Source organism: Neolamprologus multifasciatus, chromosome 20, assembly GCF_963576455.1.
Source record: "Neolamprologus multifasciatus chromosome 20, fNeoMul1.2, whole genome shotgun sequence".
NCBI classification, from domain to species: domain Eukaryota; kingdom Metazoa; phylum Chordata; class Actinopteri; order Cichliformes; family Cichlidae; genus Neolamprologus; species Neolamprologus multifasciatus.
In genome coordinates, this window is record NC_140458.1 from 1,355,130 (window position 1) to 1,370,821 (window position 15,692).

The 15,692-nt window shown below is 39.8% G+C and overlaps 2 protein-coding genes across 4 annotated transcripts in view; one reads left to right on the forward strand and one right to left on the reverse strand.

Moving 5' to 3' along the window:
* Positions 1-15,692, reverse strand: part of LOC146493997 (uncharacterized) — a 159,424-nt gene that overhangs the window by 60,947 nt on the left and 82,785 nt on the right. The window lies entirely within an intron of this gene.
* Positions 5,393-10,992, forward strand: LOC146494002 (polymeric immunoglobulin receptor-like). Of its 3 annotated transcripts, none has more exons than XM_085146717.1 (7): positions 5,393-6,346; positions 7,689-8,024; positions 8,671-8,985; positions 9,506-9,643; positions 9,947-10,042; positions 10,575-10,615; positions 10,700-10,992. In XM_085146717.1, the coding sequence occupies exons 1-7, from the start codon at positions 6,307-6,309 to the stop codon at positions 10,817-10,819; spliced, it is 1,086 nt and encodes a 361-aa protein (XP_085002843.1). In that variant the 5' UTR covers positions 5,393-6,306; the 3' UTR covers positions 10,820-10,992. The 3 variants fall into 3 exon arrangements, with proteins under 3 accessions (XP_085002843.1, XP_085002844.1, XP_085002845.1); XM_085146718.1 differs by having other exon boundaries at positions 5,399-6,346; positions 9,551-9,643; XM_085146719.1 differs by having other exon boundaries at positions 5,399-6,346; positions 9,554-9,643.

A 15,692-nucleotide genomic window follows, 5' to 3' on the forward strand; every position in this document is an offset into this window, starting at 1 on the left:
AAATTTTTTTAAAAAAAACCTCAAAAGAAACAATTAACCAGAGTTTTTACCAAAATTTGTCAGAGAGAACCTTTTACAACCTTTAATAAGACAGGATGCTTTGTGAAAACCAGGATTTACATTAGACCTCAGGTCCTGCTGCTCAGACCGCTTTCTCATTTCTCAGTTTCAACATGGTTGATACTTTTAATCACATCCTCCTTTTGGGTCTTTATAGGCGAGTTCAGACCTTTTTTGGGGAAGACCAAGCACCCAAAATTTCACAAGAGAACCCTTAAAAATAACTATATTATTATTAGTAGAGTTATTTTCTGAAAGTATTTTCAAATGGTACAATTTCCTAACTTTCTATCGACGACAGTACAGGACAGAACAAAAACAGATTTATGTCCAGTGTTGATGATGTCACAGCGTCTCACACAGAGGCTGTTTGTCATTAATAGTCTCAGCAAGACTTTCACTGCTGCAGCAGAAAGAAGATGCAGAGGTCGTTTAAACACAAATCAGTGATGCACATTTAAAACACAATTGAACTCAAATACAGATCAGACTGTCCTGATGATGCAGGGACTTCACTGTGACTTATAAAGTGTCTGCTTATTTTTATTTGTTCTCTAAATAGCGTCAACAACATTGTAACCTTAAAAGTCAAATAAGGGCAGCATAACAACTGTTTATTTGCATTAAATAAAAACTGACAACATTGCTTTACATGTTTAATGAATTTTGAGTGAGATCAGAGCTCAAATATGACATGATATTTGAAAACTATGACGTGATAGTTGGACTCCATGTGTAACAGTATCGTTTAATAAATGTTGTCAAATCAAATGTAGCCGCACAGAATTACTGGAGTTCTTAATCTTTTATTGTCGGTGAAGACAGACTGAACAAAAATGTCTTTTTTCCTCTTTACTTTTGCCCAACAACAACCATATGGACTCATGCTGAACGTTAACAGCGTGAGAGGAAATGTGGCAAATCAACAGAATAAAGGAGAATGGAAAAAAAAAAAGCACCAGAGCAATACGAGGGATTAAAGAAATAAAAGAATACAAGTAAAAAATACGTCAGTGGCCTCTGACTGTACAGAACAAAATACAAAGAGCTAAATTACACAAGCCTCGTTTAAAAGGTGCACAAGTGTTACATGTATTATTTTATAAACACGTACTTTCCACAGCAATATCTCACTCAGGATATTGGAGCACACAGACGATGCTGCACATGCAGGTCCTTTACATCATCTTGTTAAAATACGTTTTACCACTGCAATACACCAACGTGTTTCAACAAGTTATGTGCATATTTACAGATTTCTAACCAACAGTGTAATCAGATTACTTTTTCCAAGTAAAGTAAGGGATTACTATTGCAAAAAATATAATTAGATTACTGTTACTTTCCCATAAGAACGCTGCGTTACTCCGTTACTAAACCGTGATTTTGTTTGCGAGAGTGTCTGATGACAATCACCTACGCGTGTGCGACGTTCGTGACAACAGCTGTGTGCAGATCAACAATGGATCATATATCTGCTGTGTCCCAATTCAGGGTCTGCACGCTTGAAGTACGCATTTTAAGTGCGATTACGTCACCGCCACGCGACGACGGCTGTCCCAATTTGAAGTGTACTTCAAATGCATACTCCAAATGCGCCGTCGATTTCCCCAAATATCAAGCGTGGTCCGGTGCACGCTTCGTGGTCCCATATATCCCACAATTCATAGCGCGGCGGTGGGTGTGGATAATTTTGCCGCAAAATACGGCAGAAGGGAGCGGCCGAAGAGTGAACTGTCAAAAGTAAGTACTGAATATGACGTCACTTATTCATGTGCGAATGTTTAATAACGAAGAACATTAAAACATTGCTGTTGGCCACATGTTGGCAAAGTTATTTGACATTAGTGATGTTTGTACTTTCAGCCTCTACATATATATATATATATATATATATCATAATAATCTGACAATACTATAATATTGGCCATATTATATTTACACTACCACAGTGAGATGACTTTAGTCTCATGAACAACAAGAGCTAATTGTTATTTACTAACTACTCTTGTAATAACTGTTCAGTACAGAAATGAAGCCCAACAATCATGTTTTACAGTCCTGTGGTCTCAGCCTCAGATACTCAACTAATCACAGTGATGTCATGACAAAAATGAATGACCAACAAAACATTTTTTCTCCTTCATTTATGTCAAACAATCTCGCGTTTCTGGCGGTTAGTATCATGGTTGCTAGGCAACCTGAACAGCGCGACGAAGGCTAGACAGTCCCATTTCACAAGCCTCTCACTTCCTCACTTCTCGTACTTATAGTACGCACCGTACGTAGTACGCTTAGTGCGCGTACTTCAAGCGTGCGGTCTCTTAATTGGGACACAGGCATCGAGTGCAGGAGAGAGTATGAGCATGCAGCGTTTAAAGCGTGGAAGTAAAGTGAGAAAAACATTAGTGTTCGCTGTTCACTGCGTGGGAAGAAAAAGAGCGAAAAAACCCGTAAACCTCTGAGCAAGCACTGAGTGCGCTACCACAGGAATGTGAAACTCACAGGCTGTGTCCCATTTCAGGGTCTGCACGCTTGAAGTACGCGCACTACGCGTACTACGAATGGTGCGTACTATAAGTACGAGAAGTGCGGAAGTGAGAGGCTTGTGAAATGGGACTGTCTAGCCTTCGTCGCGCTGTTCAGGTTGCCTAGCAACCATGATACTAACCGCGAGACACGTTACATACAGCTTTGTTTGACATAAATGAAGGAGAAAATTGTTTTGTTGGTCAATCATTTTTGTCATGACATCACTTTGATTAGTTGAGTATCTGAGGCTGAGACCACAGGACTGTAAAACATGATTGTTGGGCTTCATTTCTGTACTGAACAGTCATTTAAGAGTAGCTAGTAAATAATAATTAGTTAATGTTGTTCATGAGACTAAAGTCATCTCACTGTGGTAATGTAAATATAATATGGCCAATATTATAGTATTGTCAGATTATTATGATATATATATATATATATATATATATATATATATATATATATATATATATATATATATATATATATATAATCTATATCACTGACTTTCAGCTTGTTGTGTTTGTGGATATATGACTGACTTTAATTATCCATAAAATCATCAGATTCTCTGTAAGATTAAGGTCGACTATATGTATATTTAGAAGTAGAGGCTTTAAAACCAAGTTAACGCTGAAAGTACAAACATCACTAATGTCACATAACTTTGCCGACATGTGGCCAACAGCAATGTTTTAATGTTCTTCATTATTAAACATTCGCACATGAATAAGTGACGTCACATTCAGTACTTACTTTTGACAGTTCACTTTTCGGCCGCTCCCTTCTGCCATATTTTGCGGCAAAATTATCCACACCCACCGCCGCGCTATGAATTGTGGGATATATGGGACCACGAAGCGTTCACCGGACCACGCTTGATATTTGGGGAAATCGACGGCGCATTTGGAGTATGCATTTGAAGTACACTTCGAATTGGGACAGCCGTCGTCGCGTGGCGGTGACGTAATCGCACTTAAAATGCGTACTTCAAGCGTGCAGACCCTGAAATGGGACACAGCGAATGACAAACCCCGGAGTCCCGGACAGTGACATGACCGCTGCGTCACACCTGCACCAGGACAAACCTCCACCCACCCCACTCCTGCGAAACAGGCGACAGTAGATTTAAGAGCGACAGGAGTCGCTGAGTCTTTGATTTTATTCATTTTCTGCTGAGTTTTACTTGCATCTATTTGAAAGAGTGAGTGTAAAGACAAATAACTATTTAATTTTATGTGCAGGAATGAGCAGAAAATAGGTTTAAATGTTCTTCAAGTCAAAGACTGTTGTATATAATTTAATTTTTGATTAATGCAGTGTGCATGAAATTAAACCATTAAATTTTTTTAAGAGACTTTTTCATTTGATGGCATTTTATATGATGGATTATGTATAAAAAATAGAATTGGGCTAAAGGTCTATTCATTAGGTATTCAGGTTGTATCATGTTTTAGTAACTAAGTAACTAATTACTTTTGAAAATAAGTAATCAGCAAAGTAATGGGATTACTTTTTTGGAGAAGTAATCAGTAATTAATAACTAATTACTTTTTCAAGTAACTTGACCAACACTGCTTAAAAAACAATCACCTCTTCGTCTGTTTCCCATCGAAGCAAAAATAAAAACAGGAAGAGCCAAAATGCATTTTAGGGAAAAACTGCAGTTAACTGTTAAACACTGCCCCCTGCTGACCACATTATGCAACTACACAAACCAATAAAATGAACGTCTTCAAGCGCACACAACAAGAAAAAGCACGAACAATACAATTAAATTACTCAATGACATCCAAACAAACGAACTTTTTAAAAACTCTCTTTACACTTTAAATGGATGCTTGCTTAACTAAAGTGGGAAATATTATTATCAATATACTACTCGCTTACACAAACAAAAAGCAGAAAATCTCAAAGAACAGTTTAAAGATAAAAGATGTTTTATAAAACTTTGATCTCATGAAAGTTTAAACTTGTCGGACCTTGAAGAAGAGGTCAAAGGTCAAAACTAATGTGATATTGGGAATCCCCTAATATCAATCACTATATGACTGTGTGTTCATACAACCAATGACATTAAGGAACCTTATTTTTAAACAGCATTCCTGTCATTCTGACGTTCAGATTAATATACCAATCCTGACCTTGAAGGAGAGGTCACAGGTCAGACGTGATGACATGATAGTTCAAATCTTCATGTAGCTTTTGTTTTTGCCCCTTTACAGTTTTATTTTAAAAGCTACAGTGAAAAGTGACAGTAAAGCACAGGAGAGAGAGGAGACATGCAGCAATTTGAACCAACCGCGCTCTCAGCCGTGCGGCATGTGGTCGCATGCTCAGCTAAACCAGCGACCTTCATATAGAATATTATGCTGACATTACATACCACACTTTGAAGCATCATGGTTTCTCATTTATAAAAAGTTTTGTCAATTTTCAACCGATAAATCATTAAGTTGGCTTTGACGACCTCGGTGGAAGTTTCAATGGATTTTCAACATGACCCCACTGTACACACTTACAAACTTTTACCTGAATTCATTGAAAACTTTGTGAGCTCTCGTGCTCACAGACAGAATGACATGCACATATGCAAACACTACCAAAAACCTTACCTGAACTTCAGAGTTTGTGGCACAGGCACAGAAAACGGGGAACTTTTCAGTGTCATTACAGACTTTGCAGCTTTGCATGGGGTGAATTAGCAGAACTCAGTTTACGAAGTTGAGTTTCCTTCATTTTATTGTGAAACGAGTCACTCCACCGTTTTCCTGTGGTGCACATTAGTGGACAGTAAAGCTGCATTAATGAGAGCAACCACAGCAACCACGAGACACTAAACTTCATATTTACCAAAGAAACCTGAAAATCTAAAATTTAATGTCTTCAAAGTCTCAGCAGTTCATGGTCAGTGGAGATGTTTCCTCTTTGTTATTGTGAGAATAAAATAATTCTCCATGTAAAAACAGCACAGAAAAAGGAAAGATATTAACTGTTCCCTTAGTGCTGTTGAGCAATAAGTTTGTCAAACTTGGTCAGTGTTGACGTTCAGCTTCCTTTTCTGCCACGAGCTGACCACAGACTCAGTGAGATAGTATCAACAGGAAGTCGAGCTGTTGCAGCTGTTATAGACAAAAAACAGCCTCAATGCAACTTTTTAAAATGGACAAGAATGATCCTCTATCCTGGATCTTTGTGCTGGATGTCATGTTAGCTGTGATGTAACATTTAAGTCTCATTATTATGTAAGTAAGTTAATTAAATAAGGAATTATCTAATAAAAATATGAAAACAAGATTCCAAAGATCTCATGGAAAAACATCTTTAATGAAGGTCGGACAGATTTACAACCTCAGAGTCAGCAGATACTGAAATATGCACAAATAACAATGACACTTATGATCATTTAAGAGTTTTAACATTAGAAGAAGACTAAATGAATTTTAGCTGAGGTGGAAGAATCAGCTGGACACATCATCACATTTTAAATTAGTGATGTGAATTCTGGTTTCAGGGATAAATGTAAATGTAAAGAGGTGCATGAATGAGCAGGAAGCCCTGCAGCAGACTCACAGACGGATGCAGAGGGGAGGAGTGTAGAGGTGCTGTGGTGTTTGGAGGAGGGACTCCTTCAGTTAGAGAAGTGAGGCGTCACAAGTTCCTGGTTTCCAGTGAAGAAGAAGAGAGGCAGCAGTAAACCATCAGAGCCTCATCATGAAAGTCCATCACACTCTGATCTGCTTCTTCTTCCTTTGTGAGTACATTCACTTTTTCTTTCTGTCACTCTCGTTCTTCAACATGTTTCTGTTGTTAAACATGATGATCAGAGTCAGCTATGAGTCACTTTCATGGACGCTTCTTCCATTCAAACTGCTTTTATTCATGATTTCATGGATGTGTTTGTGGCCAGTATGGACAGAAGAAACCATCACAGTGAGACATTCATGGACATGTTGCTGCTCACTTTGGCTTTAGGATTCGTCCTTTCAAAGATGGTTTCTTACAAGTGTTTGTTACTTCCTCAAAATAACCTGTAACATAAAAGTAAAAACTCCACCTGATACTTTCAGTTATTATTTGAAAATACAAACTTGTCGATCAAGTCAATGAATTTTTCTTTGAAAGACAAAAACACATTTTGTTGCTTTTACTGTTACATGTTCGTGTTTCTTCACTGTGACTATTCACAGTTCACTCCCACAGTGCACATAGATTTGACAAAATGACATCACTTCCTGCAGACAAATATAAACGTGTGAGTGACGTGAGTGAAATCTGTCAGGATCCTCAAACCCAGAGTTCTGTGGAAAGTTATTTCCTAATTCTTCCTGTTTGTCGTGTTCGAGCTGAACAGAAATACGACTGCACAGAGTTTAAATGCTGGAATGAACTGAAATCATTTACATAAAGTAACTGACTCACATCAGCTGCTGAGTTTGGCTTTAGAGCTTTAAATTGAGCCATAAATTACTCAATAACATGTCGTTCATTGCAAGTATTTGTTACTTCCTCAACAAAAAACAAAAAAAAGTGTCTTGCCCAAGGACTCAACGACCGAGACTGTCCAAGCCGGGGCTTGAACCGGCAACCTTCAGATTACAAGGTGAACTCCCAACTCTTGAGCCACGATGAGCCTCAGTAAAACAAAGTTACAAATAAAAACTTCATCACTGTTTTTGCTGTTGCTTCCTGAACTTTGACACCAGCAGTACATTTAAACTAAATGATGACATCACTTCCTGTGGATGAAACACATGAAAAACTTGCATGTTGAGCTGTTGCTTCAATCTCTCAACATATAATTACTACAAGTACCACACAGAGGAGTTATGAGTCATTTACATGTCATATTTTGTTTATCTTCATCTTTTATTGTCATTTTATTCATGAATAGGAAACATGTTCAGATATATTTTGAGTCGTGTCGACTGGAAGAAGATTTTCCACCACTTTAGACAATAAAATGTATTTGACATGAATCATTGTTGTTATTCAGACTTTAGTCTCAGTGTGTCTGTGTGTGGATGCTGTGATCAGACTGCAGCTTCTTACAGGAAGTACAAACAGTAACTATTGATGGTTCATGTTTCCAACAGCTCTGCAGGATGGAAACCCTGAAGTCACCGATGCTCAGATTCTTCACTATGGAGTCATTGGAGAAGATTTTAAAGATGAATTCCCCTTTAATTCTCCAGGAACATGGAAGATGTTCTGCAGAGAAAAATGTGAAGGAGAAAACATTCTCATTAATACAACTGATGTCAGAGCTCAAAGAGGCAGATACAGCATTGAATATGATTGGATTGATTCTCATGCTTTATATGTGAGCATCTCAAAGCTGACTGAGTCTGACTCTGGACAGTACAGGTGTGGTTTGGGTGGATCTTCATCATCAGCTTCATTCACACAGTTTGTGATCGTTGTTGTTGAAGGTGAGTTTCTGTTTCAGCTGTGGAAATGTTTCGTTTCTGTTTCTGAAGCAAAGTTTTCACTGACAGCTGCTGACGGTTTAAAGAAGCTGAAGTTTGTTCTCCTGTAAACTGTTGGTTACATTTGGACTCCTCGAAGTAACCGATGAACTGCAGCTGGGACACGAGTGTGTGTGAATATTAGTGAGTGTGTCAGCTGATAATGATGTGAATGAAATGTCAGAAACAGACGCTGATGAATGAAAGAAGATTTTCTGATGTAACTTTGATTTTCTTTGATGACTTTTTGCTTCTGTGTCATCAGTTTGATCTTTCCAAGAGTTCCCCTCACAGCAAAATGTTTTATTCCTCAATGAATGTGTGAAAATCACATTCAGAACACAAAAGTCCATCCAGACTTTAAATGTACTTAAAACCATGAAGTGTTCACATTTTAGAGTCTATACTTGTCATAAAAGCTGATTTTTCATGAATCCAATCAGTCTGATGATGAAGCCGTTTAAATCTCAGTTAGTTCAACAGTTCCTCTGTCAGACTGGTTGAACTGGGCAGCTCCCAGTGTAACTGTGGATCAAACTGGAGTTACTCTGATCAGACTGCATCATCTTCAGCACTGATAGTAACTATTGATCGTTTGTGTCTTTAACAGCACTGCTGGATGGAAACGATGATCAGCTGAAACACTTCAATAAAGAAACTGGAAGCTCTCTCACAGTCGGATGTTCCTTTAAACAACTTGGAGACAGAGTGTTGTTCTGCAGAGGAGAGTGTGGAGGAGACAACACTCTTGTTGACACAAATTTTTACAGAGTTCAGAGAGGCAGATACACCATTGGATATGCTTCAGGAGTTCTGTATGTGAGCATCACACAGCTGACCAAGTCTGACTCAGGACGGTACAGATGTTTACTGGAGAGATCTTCCAGCAGGTCATTCAGAGACTTTGAGGTCACTGTCACAGACGGTGAGTTTTTACTGACGTTAATCAAATGTTGTCAGAGTGGAGCTGTTCAGCTGTTCCTTATTTCCTGTCATATATCTGCTGTTCCTGTGGTGGATGTTCATGTTAAACACGAGCAGAGTTTCTAATAATGAGCTCAGTGTCTGTACAGTAATCCCTGTGAGCCAACAGCTCAGGCTGCTCTCAGCACTCAGTTTATCTCAACATAGAAACAGAATTATTTAGAAACAAAATTATTTTGAAGTGTGAATTTTGTAAAGTTACTGTGATGGAGAGCAGGAATAAGAGTGTGGAGCTGGAAATGAACAGGTGACCATTAATGTCCCGAAATGTCTTTATTGTTTCCAAGAACCTGATATTTCAACATACATTCATATTTTATTTCATTGTTAAACTATTTTAGTGCATTTTTTTAATCTAACACTAAATTTGCCAAACTGTTTTTTCTCAATCAGTGGATCCATTTAAGGCTCGTTTGATTTCTCAGCTGATTTTTGAATCTTTGTGTTTTTCTTGTTCACAGCTCCAAACATTTATAAGTCAAACTTTCCTCTCTGCTCTTGTTCAGCAGCTGGACCATCAGCCACAACTACAGGAAGCTCCACACCTTCATTAACTTTGACTGGAAGCACTGAGCAGCCTGGAAGAGCAGCATCTACAGGTACATCCATCTATGAGTCTGAGAGTAGAAACACTGACAGATTTTTTATAACCTGAGTGAAAACTGGTTTAATTATTATCAGAATTACTCCTTAATGTGTCCTGTTATATGCTTTTCATTTAGTTTGACAAATGACATTAGCAAACAATCTGAAGTGAATATGTTCTTTAGAAGCTGTGAAATGCTAAAATAACACAAACTCTATTTCATATTATTTCAGTCTGTAGCTGATGAGTTCTTACTGTACAGCTCTGTATACTGTACGCATGTCTTCAGCTTGTTGTTCTTCTCAATCTGCTGCAGATGTGCTGCTGGTTGTGGGTCTGACTCTGGCTCTCATCATCATCCTCTCATCACTGACTGTTCTAATAATCTGCATCAAGAGGAAGAGCAGCAGAGGTAAGATAACAGAGACACAGAAACACACAGAACGTCTCGTTTCTAACCAAAAACTCTTTTTTCACTTCACTTGAAGTCTGTTCAAACAGCTGCAGTCAAACATCCAAATATTTCATCCTGCTCGTCCACTTTGGGCTCTAAGAGGAGAGTGGAGTGACTTGTAGAGATGATGTTAAACACTGGAAGTAACTGAATCCTAAACTGTGTCACACATGAAGTCTGGACACTGTCAGCAGGATCAGATCCAGATGTTCTCTGCTCCAGACGTGTGAAGTAAAAACAGGAAAAATATTCTGACTACACGACCCATGAAAACTGTAAAATAGAATAATTATTGTGGATCACTTCTTCAGTACACAGGAGGAGACTCGAGCAAATGTGAGTCGTTGATTCTGAAGGCAAAGTCTAAAGTGAAGCCTAATAAAGTCCAACTAAGCAGAAGAACAGGAGGGGCAGCAGTGATCTTCAGCCTCATGTGCACTTTGAATGATTGTTCCCTCTAACAGAGGAACATCCTTTGTTTGTTCCACAGGTTTGAGGACCAGAGGAAACTCAGAGGGCACAAACATGGAGGTGACTTTCTTTCTAGCACAAATGATTTAACCAAGTCAGAGTCTCTTCTTTTTATGTGAAGAAGACAGTTTGTCTCTGTTTCAGGACGTCCACTACGAGAACTGTACTCCAGGTTCTACACGTGAAGACTCGACCTACCAGAGCCTCGATCCAGCCGGCAGGGACCAGGACCAGACCTACTCTACACTCACACATCACACATGAGACTCTCTGGATTCACACCTGGGTTTGTTTCAGTGCATCAAAGACACAGTTTGTACACAGAATGGATGAATCTGCTGTGAATTCATCCTCAGTCTGTACAGTTTCCTGTCTGTGTCTCTTGGAATTTGGATGCTTATCCTTTTTCATTTAGTTTAGGAAGTTATGATGTTTTATTTTTGGTTTGATTTGTATACTGTCTTATTTTCTTTGTTATGTTAGCCTTCACTGACCCCAAAGAGAAATTCAGCTCCATGAACTTTATCACTTTTAAAATGAATAAATTTGAAATCATATTCAGTAAAAATGACACACGTGTCCTTTCAATACAAGCAAAGCAAGCACTTTCACAATGAGCTCACCCAAAACTCTGGCTGATTGGGACCCACACCCAGTTTCACACCTTGGCTCAGGCGATTAGAGGATCATCAGGGGTTCCTTTTGTAAGTAAGTAAGTAAGTAAAATTTTATTTATATAGCACATTTCTAGATAAAAGATCACAAAGTGCTTTACAAGGTAAAAAAAACAAAAACAGTCAAAAGTTAACAAAATGCAATTTTAAAAAGATGTGTTTTTAGCTGTTTTTTAAAAGTAATCACTGAGTCTGCAGATCTTAAGTTCTGAGGAAGAGAGTTCCACAGTCTGGCGGCCACAGTAGCAAAAGCTCTATCACCCTTGGTTTTCAGTCTTGTATACTGAATAACAAGTAAGCCCTGATCACAAGACCTCAGGGACCTACTAGGGACATAGGGCTGTAAAAGTTCAATGATGTACGCTGGTGCTTGTTCTTGAAGAGCCTTAAATGTCAGAACCAGAATCTGGTGGACTCTGAATTCAACAGGGAGCAACGGTGTTACATGAGAGTACTTTGATGTTTTTGTCAGAAGCCTTGCTGCAGCGTTTTGGACAATCTGCAGACGCTCCAGGGAGTTTTTGTTTAGACATGTAAACAGTGAATTACAGTAGTCCAATTGTGATGAAATGAATGCATGAATAACAATCTCCAGTTCAGTATGAGATACTATGGGGCTCAATTTAGAGATGTTCCTTAAATGATAGAAGCAGGACCGAACCAGAGATTTGACGTGGACATCCAGGGTAAGAGCAGAATCAAAGGTTACCCCGAGGCTCCTGATAGACGATTTCACACATGTTGAAAGAGGACCAAGAACATTCATTATGTTAGGTACATGTCTGTCTGGAGCACATACAAGGACTTCAGTCCTTTCTTCATTAAGTTGGAGGAAGTTGTCAGCCATCCAACCTTTGATGGTTTCTAAGCACACATTTAGAATCTGCAGCTTAGAAACATCTTCAGGTTTAAAAGATATATATAGCTGGATGTCGTCTGCGTAGCAGTGGTAGCAAATGTCCTCAAAGGGGCTCAAAATATGCTGGAGAGGAAGTAGATATATTAAAAACAATAAGGGCCCCAGCACAGAACCTTGTGGCACACCATAGGACAGGGACGTGGAAGATGACCTGTACTTAGAGACCGCCACAGAAAAGTATCGTTCATAGAGATACGAGGAGAACCACTCTAAGGCAGACCCAGATACACCAACCCAGTATTTCAGCCTTTCAAACAAAATATAATGGTCAACGGTGTCAAAGGCTGACGTGAGGTCCAACATTAGGAGTACAGAACCCTTTCCTGCATCGTTTTGCATCAGGATGTCATTGGAAACTCTAAGAAGGGCTGTTTCAGTAGAATGAGCTCTACGAAAGCCAGACTGAAATTTGTCAAAGATATTATGTTTGTCTAAAACTGCTGTAAGCTGCTTAGCCACAACCTTCTCTAGTATCTTAGCAATAAACGGTATTTTTGAGATTGGTCTGTAATTGCTAGTGAGAGATGGGTCCAGCATAGGCTTTTTTAACAGGGGGTGTATAACAGCAGTTTTAAAATAAGCAGGGACTTTACCAGATCCCAGTGAGGTGTTAACTATGGTGAGCACACAGGGACCAATAGAGTGGAAGACATTTTTTAATAACGATGCAGGTAAAATGTCGAGTGAGCAGGAGGATGCTTTTGTTGCATTAACTTTTTTTTCCAGCTATGATAGAGAGACGGATAAAAAGCTTTCTAAAATGACAGGCCGAGCTGGCGTAGGAACTGACAATGCAGATGCTGATGGGGGCAATTTTTTCCTTACATCACTAATTTTTTCTAGAAAGAAAGAAAGAAATGTTTCACAGTCTTCATTAGAAGAAATAATGGCAGCAGGTGGAGCAGGAGTAATAATATCAGTAATAGTGTCAAATAATACCTTAGCATTACCTCTGCTCTTTGCAACCAGATGAGAAAAATAAGCAGCCCTCGCATCTCTAATTGCATTGTTAAAAGAGGCTAAAAGATCCTTTAAGTAAAGGAGATGAACATTTAAATGGATTGTTCTCCATAAGCGCTCAGCTTTACGACAATCACGTTTTATGGAGCGGATGTTGTCGTTTAGCCAGGGTAAGGACTTGGAAACAGAAACGGGTCTCATTTTAACCGGACAGATTTCATCTAAAATCGAAAAACAATGGTTATTAAATAGATCTGTTAAGAAATCAACGCCGTTTTGCGGGGATAATGTTAAATTAAAAGCATCCGAGAAATTCTCCGCTGTGGAGGAATTTATGATGCGCGAGATAATTGTCCGGTGAACAGGAGACAAAGGCTCATGAAAAGACATGTTAAAAAGAATACAGTGATGATCAGAGATAAAAATGTCCTCAGAACAAACAGAATCAATATTCAAACCCAAAGTAAAAACAAGGTCCAGCGTGTGTCCTTTGTTATGTGTGGGGCCTGACACATGCTGGGTAAAATGAAAAGAATCCATAATGTTGATAAAACCTCTGGCAAAGAGGTCGGAGTCATCATCAACATGTATGTTAAAATCCCCAACTAAAAGCAGTCTTGACAACCTCATAGTAGAGGACAGGAAGTCGCTAAACTCCGATAAAACAAGCTATTTGGGCCGGGTGGACGATACACCACAGCACAATAAAAAGGATCCTTACTTCCTATTTTAATAAGCTGTAATTCAAAGGAAAGAAAGTGTCCAACTTTCACTGAGCGGCAGTTGAAACGGCCCTGAAATGCCACCGCGAGACCTCCTCCACGACCAGATCCCCGAGGCTGGCTGATGACGGAATAGCCGTTCGGGCACATTTCAATGAGAGACGAATAGTCCAAGTCCTGCTGCCAGGTCTCGGTCAGAAATGAGAAGTCCAGTTTTTTAGAAGATATAAAATTGTTAAGAACGAACGATTTATTAGTCAATGATCGGGCATTAAAAAGCGCCATGTTCAGCGGGGTGGAAGCATCATTTTTGGCAGAGGCTCGAGTTAAAGGAGGTAAATATTCAGGGTTTGAGCCTTCACGCTCGTAGATTCCACTCACCGAGGGGATGAAAAGCCAGTCAGCAGGAGAGTCTGGATGAACCCTTCTGAGGCAGTACGGTCTCGGAGAGCCGGGCCCTGCATATCCAAGCAGGGACGTGGAAAACAAATTCCTCTCCATGGAGCTGTTCTGAGCATAGGTAACAAAGCACGCTCGACATCGCTTTCCAGTCAGACCCCGCCGCCAGAAAAGCCTAAGCTTCACCTGGATACCTGCTCTTCTTCCTCTTCTCCTCCGTGGTTTGCGGGGAACGCTGAGGACGCTTGCTGAGGATCCAGCCACTGGCGGAGGATGGAAAGTGCCAAAGGAGGAGGAGGATGAGACATCTTGAGCCATCATTGAAGATCGGATGGATAACAGCGTCAAACGATCATAAACCAAGGCAGCCAGTACATCATTGATACAAATAGAAAACAGCAAAGCAGAGACAAACAGCACGACGAAAGAGCGTGACAAACTGCACCCGGCAGCGGCAAAGCCAAAAACAGGTGCCATCATACCGGAAGCCAATGCAAAGAGGGTCCTTTTGTCCCTCTGTGGGGGGAAACTCCCACTAGGTTTAAATCTGGGACTCTCCACCATTTGACCTTAGAACTGAAGAAGCTTCTCGGATGAAGGTGAAACGTCTTCAAGCAACTTAAAGAAGTCCAGACGCTTTTCTTTGCAAGCTCCTTAGACTACGATGACCTGGATGACTGAGAACCTTCACAGACATAAAACAAGCACTTATGACATGTGTCACAGTCAGCAGATGCAGACTGTGTGGAGTGGAGAATAGAGGACCCAAATGCAGACAAAACAGCGTGGAAACATATTAATATTAACTGAAAGTGAAAATGTTTATTATAGCGGATGGATTAATACAAACCAATGCATGAGGGGGAATGACAAGAATAAACAATAAGATTAGAAAATCCATCAAAGTAACCATCACAGTGAGGTCTCCTTTCAGGGGGAAAGTCTTTAACAGAATGAAGCCAGGCAGCAATAGGAAGATGATTCCCTTTATTGCCTCATTCAGAGTGTATAACAGTGGGTGTGGTTCTGGAACAAACATCAGGTACATCAACCGTGGAACATAATGCGAACACAGACGAGGATAAACAGATAAACAGATAAACCCTCAGCCTTACACTGGAATTCAGCAACACTTCAAAATACAGCAAATGTTTCCAAAAACATAAGTTGCTCTCTCTCAGTCTCTGGTATGTCACAAATATCAGATTACTGCTGATTTAAAATGTAATTGTGGCAAGAATAAGGCACGGCGGGTCCAGGGATCAGTGTTCTCAGCCATTTTTATTTGACATCTGCATCACACCACACACCATATCCCAAAACACACCTGAGTCCCCGTGTTTTAACCTGGCGGTCGTGATTGCGGATGCCGTGCAGGTGCGTCCGTCCTCCCTGCACGCCACCGCAGACCACGCCCCACCACACACCCCCATCGCCCGATTGAGGCCGGGGAGTCATCCGGC

Coding starts and splice junctions, on each gene's coding strand:
- LOC146494002 (XM_085146717.1), top strand. CDS start 6,307: ATGAAAGTCCATCACACTCTGATCTGCTTCTTCTTCCTTT. Junction 8,986..9,505: donor TGAGGTCACTGTCACAGACG/GTGAGTTTTTAC, acceptor TCTTGTTCACAG/CTCCAAACATTTATAAGTCA. Junction 10,043..10,574: donor CAAGAGGAAGAGCAGCAGAG/GTAAGATAACAG, acceptor TTTGTTCCACAG/GTTTGAGGACCAGAGGAAAC.